The sequence below is a fragment of the Galeopterus variegatus genome, unplaced genomic scaffold (genome assembly GCF_000696425.1).
Source record: "Galeopterus variegatus unplaced genomic scaffold, G_variegatus-3.0.2 Scaffold670, whole genome shotgun sequence".
In the NCBI taxonomy this organism is placed as follows: domain Eukaryota; kingdom Metazoa; phylum Chordata; class Mammalia; order Dermoptera; family Cynocephalidae; genus Galeopterus; species Galeopterus variegatus.
This window is the reverse complement of record NW_007726781.1, coordinates 70,527-90,700: the sequence shown is the minus strand read 5'-3', so window position 1 is coordinate 90,700 and position 20,174 is coordinate 70,527. Positions and strand designations below refer to the sequence as shown.

The following is a 20,174-nucleotide window of genomic DNA, read 5'->3' as shown; positions in this document are numbered from 1 at the left end:
AGGAAGTCACGGCCATGACTACTACATATAAGTGTAGTAACATTTAAACAACATTTGACAGTTTACAAAATGCTTTTTAAACCCATCATCTCAGAGGTATGTGCTTTGGAATAAAAGCTAATGCATGAGAATTCATGCTTAACACAAAAGGCACACTCAAAGACTTGGCAGGCACTCTTACAAACCTAGAAGACACTGTTAATCAAATTACTTATGACAGTTTCACTTGGGAATATATAAAGCATTGATTAAATAAATGGCATGAATCTGGGGCTCCAGCAATGCCTTTGCAAGAAATTTATAGGTGTCCAGAGTACAAGAGGTTTCATAAGAGTATTGTAAGAAAGAGACTTGCAGAAAACAAATAATAGAACCATTTAATGAGTATATAAAATTCTGTCACACTCCCACTTACTTATTAATGCAAAGATATGGGTTTATTATGCCAAAGGGAAGTTAACTGACCAAAGCACACTAAAATACCAAAACATTTTACGGAGGGAATTCCAGGAATCAAGAAATCTATTGTCTTCCAGTCTATAGAGATATTTATGCAATTTTTAAAACTTTTTCTATTGCTTTTTAATCACAGTGAGAATTAATAGTAGTTATTACTCTCTGGGTAACAAGTTACTACAGGGACTAGCTGGTTAGCTCAGCTGGTTAGAGCATGGTGTTATAACACCAAAATCAAGGGTTCAGATCCCCAAACCAGCAAGTCAGCAAAAAAAAAAAAAAAAAAAAAGTTATTCTACCTCTTGTGTGATTAGTATAGGAGATGATTAATTAATATTCTACCTCTTGTGTGACTAGTATCAGAGATGATTCTCTGTCACAGGAGTGACTCGGTAAAGGCAGATTTCTATCAGGCAAAACAACAGCTTTATAAACTTTGATTTTCCTAAAGATCTTGATGAGTTGTCCTTTTTTAAAAAACATTTTATTATGAAAATGTCCATATATCACAAACATAGATAGACTAGTACAACAAACTCCCACGTTCCTATCAACCCAGCTTCGACAACCAGCAACATTTTGCTCTGCTTGCTTTACCTATCTTCCCCTACAGCATCGACACTATAATATTCCATCTTTCTGAATAATTTTCCCTTATGTTCTGTGACATTGTTTTTCTTGGTCTTCTCTCCTGACTACTCTTGTAGTTCATCATATTCTTCCTACCCGCTACTCACCCAATTTGGGAAAAACAAAGAATCCAATGGGATTTTATAACCATTGCTCTCTGTATTTAAGACATGTCACTTAACTGCTTTAAGAGTAAAATCATCTCCTTTCCTAATTTTATCTCCCATTATCAGTTTCCAGGATATCCAATAAACAGTTTCTTAAGTCAATCAACACAATCTAAGGCTTTCAACCCTTTTTAGGCCCAAACCTGAAGGCAGACAGGCACACGAAAGTGTACCTAGGCTAATCGCAAACAGTTGGTGTAAATCTGCTCTTTCTAATTAAGGCCCAGAAGATACCATAGCTAGTGGTGACCTTCACACACACTAAAGCTCCTCTCCTAGCTTTCTTGGGAAAAAAGCTTAACAGCCCAGTGATGGCTCTGAGATTTCGAACTCCCTGAGCCTTTAGAAAGGTGCCATTATATTCTCTTTCTATAAACTGAAGGAAGTTATCAATAATTTGGTTATCCCTGGCCTACTCCAGATAGCTACAGTCAGACAGCTAAGAATCTTCAATCTTTCACAAGTACTTCGAGTATCTCCCTTCTTACCTTGACTCCTGAATTTTTTGACATTCACTCACTTTTTTTGGTGGCTGGCAGGTACAGAGATTGAACACCAGACCTTGGCATTATCAGCACCACACTCCAACTAACTTAGCTGTCTAGCCAGCCCACTCACTTATTCTTATATCAATCTGAACTTGAAGTTTTGACTAAAATGAATCTTTATTAATTTTCCCTTGTGTCTTTCCGGATTCTGGGTAAGAAATCAGTGAATTCTTACCTTGTTTCATCCTTGGGTCTGGAGCCATCATCATTCTGGGAAGCACCTTTAACATAAATAAAATTCAAACAGAAAATGAGTTTCAAGCAAGTAGTTTTCAATTTTTTTTCTAAACATGCCATGTAAGCCAATCCTCTCTAATAAAGAACATATTATAACTTAGTTAAGCTCCAACCTGACTTTAAGAGGGAAAATGTGATAAATGTTCACATAAATCCAAAATTTTGTGCAAATGCTTATCATTACATGTAAGAGACGTAATTAGCAATGGTATATTACTCGTGTACCACTTCTGCCTTTTTTAAAATGTATGATTTACTATAATTCAAACCCAGTGGGCCATCTTTTTTTTTTTTTTTTAAATCACATATACCTCATTAAAAAATGCTGATCACCAGCAGGATGATAAAATAGATTCTGAAAATAGCAAAACCAGCAACACCTCTCTTATGAAGGGACCTGGAAAACAGCTTAAAGAACAGAAAAGGCACAGATGGGTCTCAAAGTGGCCAAAATGAATGACACAGCATTCATATCTTCTTCCAATTTTACTCATGAGAAATATCTCTAGGATTTAATAGGGTCAGTCAGAAATGCAGGTAAAACAACCTGGGACTTGCAATTGGCACGTGAAGTGCAGGGGAGGGCAGCTTGGGGACTGAGCCCTCAACCTGAGGGATCTGATGCTCTCTTCAGGTCACGTTAGATACAGAATTGCTTGATCTCCAGGTGGTGTTAGAATTGAATTTCAGGGTACCAACTGGATACAGAACTGCTTGGTGTATAGGGGAAAAGCCCCACACATTTGGTCACAAGAGTCTTCTGTGTTGATTGTTGCTCAGTAAAAGTACAGGAAAAGCACTACGGCTGGGTTTTTTCCTATGTATACTCAGGTAGGCATGCTGATAACAGCAAAAACAGATTGTAGACTGAGAAAGAGAAGGAAAAACTATAAATGCAGAAACAAGAACTCAAGTTCAAAAGTTTAGGTCCATTTAATAAAAGATCAATAGTTCCTGGATACAGTCATAGTTTCAAACCGTGAAATCATCACTAAGTTACACAACAGCATACTTAATGAATTCACTAAAAAGATGCTGAGCCATCACTATACTATACCATATTTAGCAAAGTTGGCAAGTGTCTGACAAAGTCTAGAAATATACATTTTAAAAATGGTACAGTTGAATAGATATATAAAATGTGGTATAACCATGCAATGGAAAACTATTCAGTAATAAAAAAGAACAAACTATTGAAACATGCTGTCATGGATGAACTGCAAAAAACATTATGCTGAGTGAAAGAAGCCAGATACAAAAGACTACATATTGTACAACTGCATTTATACGAAATGTCCAGAAAAGACAAATTTTTAGAGACAGAATGACCATATTAAAGCCCTAATGGGGCCGGCCCGGTGGCGCACTGCTACAGTGCGCTGCTTGGGAGCGCGGTGGCGCTCCCGCCGAGGGTTCGGATCCCACATACAGACCGGTTCCCGCTCACTGGCTGAGTGAGGTGCGGGCGCAACACCGAGGGTTACGATCCCATTGCCGGTCCCGGTCCGGTACGGGCGCGACACTGAGGGTTGCGATCCGTTGCCGGACACGACAAAAAGGAAAAAAAGAAGAAAAAAAAAAAAAAAGCCCTAATACTTTGATTTTTAAAGTAGCTCTTGTAAAGTATGGTAAAGAAGGAAAAAAAAAAAAAAAAGCCCTAATACTTTGATTTTTAAAGTAGCTCTTGTAAAGTATGGTAAAAACATAAAAATGTGAAGTTTTTCTGGCTTTTTTGGGAAGGTAAGTTAGTTAACAGTTTGAGTATACATAGAAAAATGTTCCAATGTAAGAATGTAAGTCAAATACCATTACAGCAAAGTTTCTCTCCATAAAATAGTTGGTAGCCAGAGCAGTTGAGATCCAGTGACTTCAAATAATACAAGCAAAAAATTCAGGCTAGTATCTTAGAATTTATTATAGTGGTTAAAAAAAAAAAAAAAACCAACAAAAACCAATATCAATATAGTCACACATGAAAATGAGTATTATCCCTAAAATTAAACGGGACCACAAAAAACAAAACAAAAAAAAGTCTAATGCAAGGAAGAATCAAAATTAAAAAGGAACAGAAGATATACACAATAAAAACCAGAGGTCACATGTTCCAAAAACTATCCCTAATTTTAAACACATCCAGAATGCACATGGTAAACAATAAAAATCTTTACAAGAACATGCCTCTAATTTTATAATTATGAAGTTAAAAGTAAAATGAATTTTTTTTTCTCTTTAAGAAAACTAACGTCTTTGACAATAATACTTTTCAGTTTCTTCTTAGATGTCATATTTGGGAAGATAGCTGTTAACTAACAATCCACTAAAAAATCCATCCCAAAACAAGTAAAAATAGATGAATGGGAAGTTCCTGTGTGAACTCTTGAACATCTGAACAAGAACCCACACTTGATTTGTTAATTCAGATCTGAGGGCTATAAAAATAAGTCTACCTAAATAGCAAATTAAGTAAAGCGCTCTTCCTAGAGACTCATAAAAGCTACTTAACTCTGTATTTAAGTAAAGGAAAATACCAGCACATAATACAAAATACATAGTTACTTTCTCAGGCAGAGAAACAAGAAAAAATATCAAAGAAAACATTACAACTGAGATTCCTAATAGGATATTAACCTCATTCTGGGGGGAGAGGAGGAAGAGGATATAAAGTTCTGTAGTTTTTAAATGAAACTTGAAGAAAAGTGGGAAGAAAAAGAACAAAACATGCTGAACACATTTTGTTTCACTTGAAAAGGTTTACTTATATAACTGCCACTTGTAGAAAATGTATCCACCAACAAAAAAGAACCAAAATTTTGAGTGTAAGTACCAAAAGAGATAATGCCATCTCATCAGGAAAAATCCACAGTATATCTAAACATACAGGAAGTTATTATTTGCTGACTTTTAATACTAAAAATCAGATAGTGATTTATTTTTATAAACATTTTAAAATAATTTGAGAATATTAAAGTCTATGAGAACAGATTTCAAAAAACTTCTGAATGAACATGGTCAGGAAAAGATATCTAAAAATCTGTAACATGAGGGCCGGCCCCGTGGTGCACTCGGGAGAGTGCAACGCTGGGAGCGCAGCAGCGTTCCCACCGCGGGTTCGGATCCTATATAGGGATGGATCCTATATAGGGATGGCCAGTGTGCTCACTGGCTGAGCGCGGTGCAGACGACACCAAGCCAAGGGTTGCAATTCCCTTACCGGTCACAAAAAAGACAAAAAAAAAAANCGGTGCAGACGACACCAAGCCAAGGGTTGCAATTCCCTTACCGGTCACAAAAAAGACACACACAAAAAAAAATCTGTAACATGAGAAAACATTAAAATACAAAGCAATTTCCCCCCAGTTCTTATCCAACCAAACAATGTACTATGCCAGAAGTTCAATTTTAGTACTAAACTCTAATTTTCATTTCTGGTTTATAAAAAGTTACAGAAATGGAGACAATCAAAGAACAAGTACAGTTCCCACCACAAATGCTTGTGGGCTGCACTGGGTTTTGTTTGCTTACAATTACTTGTTATTTCATTTAAAGTCCCTAGAGTTTTAAGTGTGAAAGCAACAGCCTATTGAAAAGAAATGACAGTATCAACAAGTAAGTATGTTTCAATCTTGACTGTTTTTGTGGTATTAGAAATACTATTTAAATTCTCAGAACCTCACTTCCTTTACCTGCAAAATGCAGATAAGGCCTTACAAAGTTGTGATGGTTAAACAAGAATATATGTAAATACACCAACACAGAGCCTGGCACATGATTAGCATTCAACAAATGGCAGCTACTGGAACTGTATATGGTAACTCCAAACCTAAAATCCACTGTGACTTCCCAGTTAAAACCTCTCTTTACCTCAAAAAGTATCAGGTTAAATTCTCACTGTCAATTATTTTCCTACTTGAGTGGAAAATTGGTGACACAGAAATGTCTACTTCTGTAGGAAACACAGTAAAGTCATATGTATATACATATATATATATGCAGTTTAAATTCTACTCTGAAATATAGACTGACAAGCATTACTTTTGTTAATTATTAAATATTTTGCATTAGTGACAGTTTCAACTTCTAGAGGAAAAAAACCTTAAAAAGTTATATATACTGAGGATTAGGGCAGTTTAACAGTGTAATTTAATTTGTATTTTACCTTCCAGACTTCCGATTTATATACATATACCTGTATCTATCTATATCTGTGTGCAGATATAGATATTTATGTATGTATATAGAGACATATACACAGATGAAGAATAGATAATTTTGGGGGAAGGCAGCTGGTCAGTACAGGGATCAAACCCTGAACTTGGTATTACCAGCACCATGCTCTAACCAACTGAGCTAACCACCAGCCCTTTTTAATTTTTTTTTTATTTTTCCAATTTATATATAGAAAAATGTGAACAGTAGTCAACTGAAGTGTCAATTGTGAAGCAGCATAACCATTTCATAAATTTCTCTCTACCCTCACTACCCCAAGGAACCAATCTGGAAGACATACCAGGACTATCTTGAAGGTCCTGCTACTAAAAAAAGGTCACGAGTTAAAGAAAAAGTAGGAAGTCTTCCACCAAAGTAGAAACAGAAGAATAGTAGCACCCGACAACTGCAAAGTGTTTCATAATGTAATTTCTAAGTAAACAAAAAGGTCTTTGTCAGACTAATCAAGGAAACCATTAATCCGCTCATTCTTTATCTTGGGGCCTCTGAAATCTACGTTTCAAGTTAAAATAGACTTAGCATATTAGTAAGTGATGGAAATATCTGATGTGAATGCACTGGAAACTGCATTCCACTGTGCAGCCACTAACTCAGGTGCCACCAGAAGCTTCTTTATATCATGGCTCATGTTTGTCCCCCTTTAACGCAACGAGTGAATCATAAATTGCAAGATAGATGAGCATACATATAATGAATTAGTTTTGTCATTATAGTAACACGAAAGACATCTCTGTAAGTGTAGCCTACAGAAATGCAAGAGAAATGGCAAGTGGATTTCTGCTTGTACTGGCTGTCTGACACAGTACTAAGGATTTGAAGTCATTTTAAAACTCAACCAGACACTGCTACAGACAATAAACTATATCAGCTATTGGTGCTGGAGGGCATGTGGCTTCAAACATGCCATATTAACTGCCATCATTGGCCTACAGAATAAACACTTTATAAGTCAATTCATTACTCATATGGCCAACTGTGATTCAACTTTTATTTGGCTAGTCTTACAACTTACAGAAAAATATAAATTTTTTCTATTCACAGAAACAATGTACTAAAAAGAAAATGTTTAAAGTGATCTACGTCTGTTTTTAAAAAAGGAAATCATATCATTTCTATAATCTGAAAAAGAACAGCAATAATTACATGCAGCATATAACAGCAATAATTACATATGACATATTTTACGTAAGAAGAATCATTAAAGACCTTAAAAAGTGATCACTTACTTTCTGAAAATGTAGTTTCACCATTAGTAACAACTTCAGAGTCTAACTGCAGCCCATCAAGACAAATTGACAAATCTCCTATAGTATCTGTTGGCTCTTTGTCACCTACAAGCTGCAAAGTCACAACCACTTCCTCAACTAGAAGAGAATAAAATCACAGAAAAAAATGGTGACTTTTTTTCCTTTAAGCCATCTTAACTGTTAAAAAACTAATGTCAGAAAAAATACACATATATGTGTATATAAAATGTTTACTAAACTTCACCCAAGGTTTGAGGACTTTTTATATCAAACCATTGTATTTCAAAAAGACAACAAAATTTCCTAAGGTTTAATATACATAATGTAAAATACTAAATATCTCAATCATTTCATTTATTATATTCACTAAATCCTTGTAAGACTATACAGTATAAAATGAGCTGGCATGACAAAAAGATTACTTAGCAAATATACCCCAATTATCTTGAGTAGAAACATAATTTAAGAATAGATTATATCTCATAGGCCCTAAATAACAATAATAATTCTTGGAAGTATGTTTTAGATAGCCAAGAGGTGAAAAAAAGACTACATTTTTAAATTATGACATTATTAATTAAAACAAACTACAAATTTTTATATATCTATGTTATGTACATAGATATACATACACATAAATAAAACTACGACCACCTAAAATTAGTAAATTTTAAAAATAAGCATTTGAGGGCCGGCCTGGTGGTGCACTGGATAAGTGCGCTGCTTGGGAAGCGCGGCGGCGCTCCCGCCCGAGGGTTCGGATCCCACATACAGACCAGTTCCCGCTCACTGGCTGAGCGAGGAGCGGACACAGCACCGAGGGTTGCGATCCCGTTGCCGGTCCCCGGTCCGGTACGGGGGCAACACTGAGGGTTGCGATCCGTTGCCGGACACGGAAAAAGACAAAAGACAAAATAAATAAATAAATAAATAAATAAATAAAATAACAATTTGAAAAGAAAATCTGCCAAAATATTACCGCACGTTTGTCTCTCTGAAGTGCAACTACATTTTTTCCTTCATCTCTGCTCTATATTTTAGTTTTTCCATAATTGACTATGTATTACTTTAGTAATATCTACTTACTAAGTAAATAAATAAATATTTACTAAAAATACTGGATCCAAAATGAATGGCCAAACCAAGGTTACTTGAAATGCCTTACATAGTTCAAGACTCTTTTCCCTATTAATTCTACAACCAAGTAAACTAAAGGGAATGAGTGAACATGAGTCATTCCACATGTTTGGCATATGAATTTCTTTCAGAAAAACAAAGAGCTAGGTATAATTTCTATTACTCTTACATACATACGTTTCATATTGTTTGACTTTAATGTTTCATAAATATCTAATGCAGCAGTTCCCAACAAAACATCAGATTTCAGCGTCTGGTGACTCCACACACGAAAATGTAATTTACTCACAGGGGTAACGATACTAAAAGTGAAAAAAGGGGGAAAATATTATTAAATATCACAATGAGATCCTAAATAAATTACAATTAAGTTTTAATGTCTAAAGTCTTCTCACTACACCCCTTATAGTTTACTGTACAACCAATATGGGCTTATGTTCTTTAATCTTATGAAAACTGTATCTGAATGCTACATGCTTGCCTGGTCATTTTCATTTGTGGTTGAACTACAGGGGCAGCTTCACGCACATCCTGTCAACAAAACTAAAACTGCCTATCATAAAACAAAATGTTAGAAAACTAGTTTTCTTTAGTAGTATAAAAGACTGGATTTATAAATTAAGTCCTTATATTTTTATGTCAGGTAGTTTGCTGGGCTTGATGTTATTTCACTGATGTTAATCCTCACAGTCACCCTATGAGATGGGAATTATCACTCCCATCCTTCAGGTACAGAAATTGGTATTCAGAGTGGTTAAGCAGATTGCCCAAGGTCACACAGCCAGTAAGTGGCAGAACTGTACTTTGAACAAATGTCTGTTATTAAGATTTATATTAAAAAGTTCCTTGGTCAGCTATATAACGACTTCAGGATTACATTAGATACATCAAGTTTCACACTGCTAGAGGCAAAGTGTCCAAGACAATTGCCAAATACAGAGTCACTCATACCCTGCTAAATGCCAATCAGAAATGCTATCTGTAATGGTATTTCCAGGGCTGTCCAGTTAGCTCAATTGGGTAGAGCATGGTATTTATAATATCGGTAGAGCATGGTATTTATAATATCAAGGTCAAGGGTTCAGATGCCCATAACACACACACACACACACACACACACACACACACACACACACACACAAATTATGTAATGGTATTTTCCAAAGCAAAGTGGGAAATTTGTTTGTTTGTTTTTTTTTAAAAAGATGACCGGTAAGGGGATCTTAACCCTTGACTTGGTGTTGTCAGCACCACGCTCACCCAGTGAGCTAACCAGCCATCCCTATATGGGATCCGAACCCGTGGCCTTAGTGTTATCAGCACCACACTCTCCCGAGTGAGCCACGGGCCGGCCCAAAGTGGGAAATTTGAATTTGCAATAAACATACAAACTATTTTAGAATCAAAGATTAGAAAAATAGCACTAAATAATCTATCATAGTCCTATGGGTTCAATGCTATAAATGACAAATTCCAGAAATGTCTGACTGTTCTATACCTCATTTTCTCTAAAATGTGATCAAATTTGGGGGGACAAAGAACCACTTTCCTTCTCAGAAGTTTACCTATGCCTATTAACCCTATCATCATATTTCCACCACCATTAAAACAAACTACAAATTTTTATGTATTTTATAAATAGCAGTAGGTAGTTTAAACAAATTAAAATTTTTTCACTATCATGCCCTCCCCTGCCCCCCCAGTTTTGGAGAATACAATGTTTTCATTTTCTTCCTTTAAAAATTCTCAGATGCTACTTTCAGGAGAGCACACAGTATATATCTTACTTACATTAAGAAAGCATTTGTCTATTACTCAACTGGGAAATCATAACAGGGACGAAATAAAAGGCAAATAAATTTAACTTCACTTTTTTTTTAATATGAGAGAGGGTACATAAAGTATACTGTCAAAGGCGGTCTTATTTAAATTACTTCAGTTCAACTCTAGACAGTAGTCTGTAAAGCCTGCTATATAACAATGGAATCAGTGTTTAAAAAGGTCAGTCTGCTGCAACTTAAAAATTCAGGAGAAGAACCTGAGCTTAAGTTCCCAAACATCTGGGTTCAACCACAACAACTACTATATAAAACTACAAGGAGTTCCTTTTTTCTTAACTTTTAAACCTCTAGGGAGTTCATGGCATCAACAGCATAAGAGCCTCAAAGTACATATCTAGTGAGCACTGACAGCAGTTGGTGGAAATTAGATGAGAATTTAGTCTATTATCCAGCTGAACATCTCTGGCCATTATGGAGGCTGTGACCTTTTATACATTTCACTTGTTTTTTTAAATTTTTACTCAAAAAATTTATTATTATTATTATTATTACTTTTTCCACTGAGGCATTTTATTTGTACATATGTATTACATTCCTATAAAAAGAATCCCAGGATTTTCCCTCCTGTGTGTTTTTGTCTTGCTTCTTCGTGGTCCATGATGCCAACTGAGGTTGTCAGTACAATGAAACCAAACTGACGTGACGGGAGCAGATTATTCTGCCATTTTTCTAGATCTTTGAGTTGTACACATCAAATCTTGGGGCTGATCACTCTGCACTTGTTTGACCTGCCTGTGAGGTTCACAACAATTTCCCCAGCTCTGTGATCATCAGTGATTTCAAATTCGCCAATGTAACCATGTTTCATCATCATGGTTAGAAACCGGATGATGACTTTCGAGCAAGGTCTAATAAGAACCTGGAGTTTGCCTCTCTTTTCAGCATTGTTGATGCTCTTGAGAGCATCGGCCAGGACATTCATGCACACCATTATGATGGCACAGAAAGACTGCAGAAAGAACTCAAAAGGTTTTAATTTAGACAATCTATAATGGACCACTAATTAAAAACAAAAGCCTAAGAAACATTAATGTTGAAATAAACAGATGAACAGCATCAGAATGGTAATTCTGAAAATGGGCCTTAAGATAATATTCAGTAAGTTCTTAAATTTCATTCACTTGCTCAAAATCACTATAAAGCACATCAAGTTGCCCCTAGACCTTTAAAAATCCATGTTAGAGATATAGGTATATCAACTTGTTTTGTCATTTATTAGGAATAAGTACAATCTACAGAAGTATGTATTATGTGAAGAGAAGAGCTTATAATTTCAAATGTCTCATCTCACCATTTAGAAATAAAACTTTTGTTTTTTAATCACTAGATTATTTCTCTAAGGGAAAAAAATTCAAGAATTACAAATATCACGTAATGAAAGCAATTGTCTATATATAACATGGTAACAACTAGTTACACTTTTAACTACATTTTAATACACATTTGGTCCCCAAAACAAATATACTATATTATTTTAAAATTTGTTGATAAATCATGCCTTTTCTTCTATTTTAATTCTCAAAATTAAAATTAACATGTAATTACTTTTAATGAGTGTTCAATATCTTAGGTTATAATACTAACATTTGCAGCTTCATCAATAAGTGTTGAAATTAAGCTATATCCAACTTCTATGAATTCATACTACAGATAAAAAACACCAACATATAAAGACATATGCACATGGATGTATACTGCAACACTGTTTTAACAGCACAACTCTAATAACCAACTAACCAATTAATAGGGAACAATAGTTTTTATTGAAATAAATCATAGTCCATCCATATTACGGAATATTATATAGCTTCATAAGGGATGTTAGATCTGTATGTACTGAGAAAGATAACCATGATACAAGTATTAAGTACAAAAACAAAGTTGTAGAATATGATGTATAGTATAACCTTTTTAAAATAGAAAAAAAGACCAAACAAACCCATGTTGGTTTGTGTGGACACTAATTTAAAACAAAAACTTTTTTAAAATTAGGTTAAAAAAATAGAGTGAACTACTTATAACCCCCTAATTCAACCCCAAGTTAAGAAAAGGGTTGGTACGAATCTTTCTGGACCCATGACCATGGGCTCTCCCCGCTGTTGGTCAGTAGCAATAGTGATCCCATCACCAACTAAACTGCAGAAGATAAAGAAAGAGAGAGACTGGAAAAACAGAGAGGAAAACATCGAAAGATATAAACAAAAAGGAGACTAGAGAAAGGAGTCCTAATAACAGTGGAAAAAAGGAGGAAAAAAAGAGTGAGAAAGGAGGAGCAAAGAAAACAAGTGAGAAACTTTTTGAAGAGTTGAATTTCTGCTCACCTACTAAGCAATACACTGTAGAAAATACTTTGAAACTTACACTGTAAGAGGTTGCTTCCATTTGGGACTGTTTGTATTACTGCATTTTTCAGTCTTCTTTGACTGTCCATCTACTGTGACTTCCACATAAGGACTTGGACCAAACCAATTCTTTTTATTTTCTTTAAGTTTTGCTGAGATGACTATGTAAAAAAAAAAAGGAGGGGGGGAGACATTTTAATATTTGAGATGTTAATTCACTCCTCAAATGAATTTGATTTAATAAAGATTAAACAGATTATTACTTTTACTTAGAGAAGCAGTTTTGCTTTAAAATATTTGCTAATTTTATTCATTCATGACCTTTGTATTTCCTCCCAACCTAGTAAATAAATATAGGACTTCCCTGCATCATTTACCCAAATTCTCATTGGTAGACTCTCATTGTCAATATCAATAGTAGCAGAACTCAGGTCTTTTTAAGAAGTACCTCAACAAACTTTGTCAACAAATATTTGTTGAATGCCTACCATGTGTCAGATACTGTTCTGAACTCTGTGAATAGAGCAGGTAATAGTATAGAAAAGGCCTGGCTCTCAAGGAGATTACGTTCTAGTTACAGAAAAGTCCTTGCAATGAAAAACAGACTGATGTGACAGAATATGACTTGGTAGTAAGGAAGATCTCTGAGGAAGTACTTTTAAGCAACCATCTAAATGGCAAGGAGCCAGCCTTGTAAAGATTGGGGGGGTGGGAAAAAGAGAGCATTCCAGTAAGGAAAAAGAGCTTGGCATATCTGAGGAAAAGTATAGCAAGTACAGGGAAGAATGGTAAATAAAGTGAGATGAGGTTTGTAAGCCACGATAAGGAATCTGGATTTTATTCTAAGTGTGTTGGAAAGCCACTGGAGGAAGTTACAAACTAAGAGGGTTTTTTTTCTTTTTTTTAGCATCTCATATATCTCATACTATCTAGGCAAGAGCTTCCTATATTATACACCTTAAGATACGAACTCTTTAGCCTTCATCCTTGCGTTAGTAATCTATGACATAAAATAGCCTTGTCCAAGCCCCCTGGAGGGTATAGTAAGCAGAAGTCTAGAAGAGCATCACGTTTCCTACAGGTGGCAACTCATCAATTCCCCACAGATGAGTTGATCACAGCCAAGGAAGTACTCTACCACCTGAATATCTACTCCAGCAGCAATGTTCGGACAATGCCAGTGCCCTTGGAGTTGCTAGGGGTTTAGATAGCTAGCTGCTACCCAAGAAGCTCAATCTACAGTCCACTCTAGTCATCCAAGAAGGCACAGTCCCAGGTAGTGATTCTGAATCTCTAACTGCACATATATCAAATACTTCTGTCCTTTTTATGCTTATGTGCCTTTTTGGTGGCATCCAAGCCAGCTGCAAGGTGACTGTTCTTGAATTGCATGCACATTCTGTAAATTAGAACTTCATCATTATCTTGAAATACTTGGATAAAAAAAGTCAAATAGGATTTGAAATCAGTATGCATTACCCAAAAAAAAATCTGCCAAAGAAAGAAAGAAAAAAAAAAGAGTTGCAAGAGAAGGATAGAGAAGTAGGCAATATAGAGTCACTGAGAAATTTTAATAAATTTAAAATATTCAAAAAACTTACTGGGTGCCCACCACATACATCAAGTATTGTTTTGGGTACAGAGGATACATATTAATACTTAGAGATCACTGTTGGCTGTGGGGAAAAATAAATTGAACGGGAGCTACTGAAGTTATCTGGTCAAGACATGACAGTGGTTTGGACTAAAGTAGTGAACATGGATATGGGGAGGAATAAATATTTTCTAAGGAGAACCAACAAGATTAGACTGCATGAGGAAGTTGGGGAAAAGCAGCAGCAAGGACAATCTCCAGGTTTCTGGCATAAATAACTAGATGGAAGATGGTGTCATTTAAAATAATGTAAAAGATCTGGGAAAGAACAAGTTTGAGGAGGGTAGCATGGGCATGGAAATCAAGAGTTTTACAAGGGATGTGTAAAATTTGAGATGTTTATGAGATATTTAAGTGGAAAAATGAAGGAGGAAGTCTTTATCAGAACAGAAAATATTCAAATAGGGACCAGACCTATCTCTGATTAAAATGTACTCTAAAGCTCTATTACTTAACATAGAGCCAAATTTAATCATAGGATTGCCACAGAAAAATATAAAATCCCTATTTTTAATACACTTCTGGTCTAAGAAAAGGTGAAACAGCCCAAACCATTATATGCAGAAGCATATTTGAGGGGCTCTTGTGGCCCTCTGAAATGGATTAAACCTACAACAAAGAGCAATGCAGGCCTGACAGGAAGGAAATGATCTGCTCCAGTGGCTTTTTAGGATTCAAACTTTTAAAAGCTATTTTGCCACATAATCCCATCATCCAACCCCACTACAGCCATTTTAGCAAATTTAAAATGGTGTAAAAAAGATAGGGGAAATTAACACCAATTGTTAGTATTTACTATGTGTCTGGCACTTAAATACTGTCATTTCAATACTCATGACTACTCTCTGAGATAGGTATTACTATTCCAATTTTTACACATAAACAGACAAGTTCAGTGGAACTTACAAATGTGCCCAAGGGTCATACTACAAAGCCTGGACAGGACAAAGTATTTAAATGTTCAAATCTCAAAGTCTAGATTGCACAAAGCCTTTGTTACAGTCCTAATGTTATAAATATTATAAGATAAATCAATGTACAACTTCCTGAAAATTTAAGTCTCACAATAAATTAAAAGAATGAAAAACTGTAAATTATAAACTAGAAGAAAAGGGACCAGAAAAATGTCATTATCATCTGTCACCTGGGCTACTGCAAGAGGACTCTAAACAATGTGTTTTCACTCTCACTTCTCCAATTTAACCCCTACCGGCTACCAGAAGTAGCTTCCTAAAACAGATGTGATCATGGCATTCAGTGATTCTCTATTGCCTGCAAAATCAACTTTAAACTCTTATGGGGCATTTTACATTGCTTTCTATGTTAGCTTTAACTTACCTTTCTAGCCTCCTCCTAAACCAAATCTCACCCAGCCACATCTACATCCCAGCCACCCTTAGCTGTTTGCTATCCTTCACAGGGCTGCAATTTCATACCTCTACACATGCTGCTCCCTCTACTCAAAATGATCCTTCTTTTCCTACTCAATAAATCCTACTTCTTGAGAGACAAATGCCCCCCGCCTTCTTTGATTAAATGCTTCTTCAACCCTAAGAAATTAAATTGTTCCTGTCTCCATGCTTCCACAGCATTTTCATATTTATGTACAGCTCCTACAGTTTTTCACTGTTTTACTAGTTTTTACTTTAACTCACTCTGTAATCCCCTTCTTGGAAAGGATGTAGCCAGTCTTTACAACTTCTATAGCACTTTGTGATTTGACCTGAGAGGCATTTAATACATTTGCCAAATCAAATGACAAATTAATCATGGCAGAAAGAAAACAGAAGTGTCCCTGCTTTATACTCTGTTTCTCTCTCACACAAACACACAACTGCATATAGTTTTCAAGGTACAGATTAACATTCCTTTGATCCTTCTGTTCTGAAGGTCAATGCTTTGAACTGATTTCGTTTCTTCAGCCTATCTACTATTCCAATACAAAATAAACACTTTGCCAATTTAATTGTAAAGAAAGCAAACATGGATCCTTAGCTTATCCAACCTATTTTGGGAACCAGGAGGCTACAGTGAACAAGAAAAAACAAGTAAGGGGGCCAAGACCAGATAAATTAGCAGTACGGTGAGCTAGATAAGAGATAAAACCAGTTGGTCAAGGGCTACCGCTGTGGTCAGAATTTATGATAGGCTAGATGAGGTCTCCGTAGCAGAACTTTTTTCTGGCTGGGCAGAAATGGATATAAACTGTTGACTTTAAATCATAAGTATGAAGGACTTTCTTGTCCCTGAGCAATCACAACTCAATATATGGCATTCTAGTAAATTGGGGAAATGCATTAATATTTAATTAAAATTAGTAATAACTAAAATCAAGATGGCATCTCTTCCTTAAATAATGAATTTGGAGTAAAAATAGAATATAAGAAATTTCTAGCAAATACCTAAGTACTTATTTTGCCCACATAGTATAATGCTAGCAACAGCAAGCATTAAATAAAAAACACAGATAAATTCAGTATAATAGCTGAGGTTATATATAGAATATAATTAAAAAGGAAATGGCTAAAGACAGGAAAGACGTAAGAAAACACACTCATGTCCAAGGTAAGGGATCCCGGCTGAGAAGAAAAAAGAGCAGCTGATCCAGGAAATGCAAGAATAAGGATCAGCAGAATCTGATGATGATGGAAAGGGCTATGAAAGGTACAGGTTAAAGAGGTTAAAATTTTTTTTAAGTACATGATCCACCAGTTACCCTCTTGATAACAACAATGTCAACACTTTCATTTTTGGCCATAAATTAAAATTTTACAATAAATATCAATGACCTTTCACAAAACAGTACAATTACTGCCATTCATTCTGGCCCCTTATAAAATGGAAATTTTAAAACTGGAATAATAATAAGATAGAAGACAATGTAAAATAAGTAAACAATCTTTAAAAAGATTTAAGCTGTTAGATTTAATGGCTGTTAAAGATATTATTTAGATATGAGAAATCCTATAGGGAGAAAGAAATAGGGAATCAGAGAAAAGGGAATATAAATATACTACCCTATCCTTATACTGTGTTTTGGGATTTTCTCAACTCATATATACTGCCTCCCAACAACTGTGGGACAGGGATATTAATATCCCCAGTCCACAGATAAGGAAACTAAGGTTCAAAGATATTAGTGACATGCACAAGGTTATACAACTATTAAGTGTCAGAACCAGGATGAAAATCCAGGGATATTAACTCCCCTGCAGTGGGGGTCATTAGTCTATATAGATTCGGTGATTAAAACTGGGGGTAAGGGTGGGGGACTAGATGACCTCCCCAAGGGAAGGAAAGAAGTTTTAATGGCACACCCATTATTCAGTCAAAATTCAGTTGTTAATCAGTCAAAATATTTAAAAGTATTTATGATGTCCTGCCATAATTTTTGCACTTATCTGATAAATTATACAGGAAAGCTACTGCCTTTCATTAGGATCATACAGGTACATTCAATATCTAACAAAAATGTTAACGGATCATTTTAATGCCCACATAAGTTCCAAAAGGAGCTACCTCAATGAATTACCTTGATTTACGTGAAAGAAGAGCACACAAGAAAATCTTCCTTATTCAACTCAAACTTGAGCAAGCTATGTTATTCAGGTTATTTCCATAAATTAGTTAGATTCAAATTACAGAAAGTAACTATAACTAATACACTGGTACTATATTCTATTATTTTATATGGATACTGAAAAGTGAGGATGCCTTTCCTGTGATACTGTTATAAAGAATTCAGTGATATTAAAAGTCACATCCAAGTTCTCTAAACAACCCATTTAACAACAGTACTATGAACTATTCTTTTAAACCCCTATTTTGCTACAACTTATAATAGGTGCCATCTCTCTGAAATAAATTTTCCACCTTCGCTCATTTAATCTGATAAGGGAGACCCATGAGCAAACATATTTAAACAAATAATTAAAGCAATTGATAGGAGTGTGCATCAGAGAGAGAAAGGGAGAGAGAGAGAGGGAGAGAAGGAATGAGGGAGAAACAGAAAGAGGGAGGGAGGAAGAGAGAGAAAGAGGAAGAGTCAAGAAAATAAATCTGAAGCAGAACCACAGAGCTGAAAAACTGACGTCAGAGAGAGAAAGGGAGAGAGAGAGAGGGAGAGAAGGAATGAGGGAGAAACAGAAAGAGGGAGGGAGGAAGAGAGAGAAAGAGAAAGAGGAAGAGTCAAGAAAATAAATCTGAAGCAGAACCACAGAGCTGAAAAACTGACCCTAAATTCTCCTATTAGTCTTTCACACCAACTTTCTAAAACACAAATCTGCCTACTCTTTGTTAAAAACCCTGATTCATCCCATCTTCCTTAGGCATACATTTTTTTCTTTTTAGCTCTGACACACCGGAAGGAGATGGCCAACTCCCATTAATTTTCTTGGTTTCCCCCAATGGGGAAGGGGTATTACAGAAAGGTTTTAGGGGCATTAGGGAAAGTTTTGTGCATTTCTTTCCTTAGCATCTCTTGCTCACATTCTCACCTGAAAGGATCCTTTTCTAACTTCTTTGAATTTAAACAGCAGCAATCCTTCAAGCACCACTTCCTTTCCCAACAATTCTAGTCAAATATTGATCTCCTTTACTCGAGGACAGTTGTTATTCCTTCTTGCCATTACCACAGACTTTTGGCATTTGTTTTTTTACACTTGCATATTTATACCTTCCTTGATTCTAGGAAGGTGTTGAGGCAGCTTACAATAAAAACAAATACTAGCTGGCTGGTTAGCTCAGTTGGTTAGAGCACGCTGCTGATTATATAAAGGTGTAGTGTTGGCCAAAAGGCAAAAAACAAACAAAAAACCCACAAATACTATAACTGACCCATTAACACAGAATTAAAAATACAATGTTGGACCGGCCCTGTGGCTCGCTCGGGAGAGTGTGGTGCTGATAGCACCAAGGCCGCAGGTTCGGATCCTATATAGGGATGGCCGATGAGCTCACTGGCTGAGCATGGTGCGAACGATACCAGACCAAGGGTTGCGAACCCCTTACCGGTCAAAAAAAAAAAATTACAATGTTAGTAAGGGGGACTTGTGCAAAAAACTTAGTTTTGAGATTTCTAGCATCAAAACTAAAGACATAAACTCAATGAATTACAAAGGGCACTTGATTCTATTCAAATCAGCACTTTATTGTGTTTTATCTCTTGCTCCCCATTTTTTCACATTTAATGATTACTTGCTGAATATATAACTTTTATCCATTATTCAGGGTGTGCTTATTTTTATTAAATTATTTTTTGTCCTATATTTGTACATTCTCAGAATTTTTAGACCCATTATTAAAAACTCTGAAATGGCTAAGGATTATGACTTCTTGAGGTGCAATCAGGCATTTATTACCATAATAAGAAAAACATTTAATACTTATGATAGCAAATAAGACAGATTATGCAAAGGGAAAAAAACCAAACTATTAACAATGGTTATCTCTGAGAGATGATAACTTATTGTTTTATTATTTTACTAATTTTTTTAAAAAGGGTGTATATTACTTAGGTAATCTGAAAAAGTAAAAACTGTTTTAAAAATGGTTCCAATCAAAGGTATCAACATTATGTTGCCAAAAAAAGTGGGGGAAAGGCGGGGGGGGGGGGAGGGCCATAAGAAGCCTGGCTCAATTTAAGTCAGCTACTAGCTTGAGGATGCAGACAGAGGAAAACAATGAGAA

The 20,174-nt window shown here is 35.5% G+C and overlaps 1 protein-coding gene across 1 annotated transcript in view; it reads right to left on the bottom strand.

Annotated features, from left to right (window-relative positions):
* The window catches only part of ITCH (itchy E3 ubiquitin protein ligase), a 114,738-nt gene that overhangs the window by 58,809 nt on the left and 35,755 nt on the right, over nt 1-20,174 (bottom strand). Inside the window, exons 4-7 of the mRNA XM_008571249.1 lie at nt 12,852-12,993; nt 8,827-8,951; nt 7,492-7,629; nt 1,977-2,022 (exon numbers count right to left, since the gene is read on the bottom strand). Coding sequence (XP_008569471.1) covers nt 1,977-2,022; nt 7,492-7,629; nt 8,827-8,951; nt 12,852-12,993 — 451 coding nt within the window. The remainder of the gene's footprint in view (nt 1-1,976; nt 2,023-7,491; nt 7,630-8,826; nt 8,952-12,851; nt 12,994-20,174) is intronic.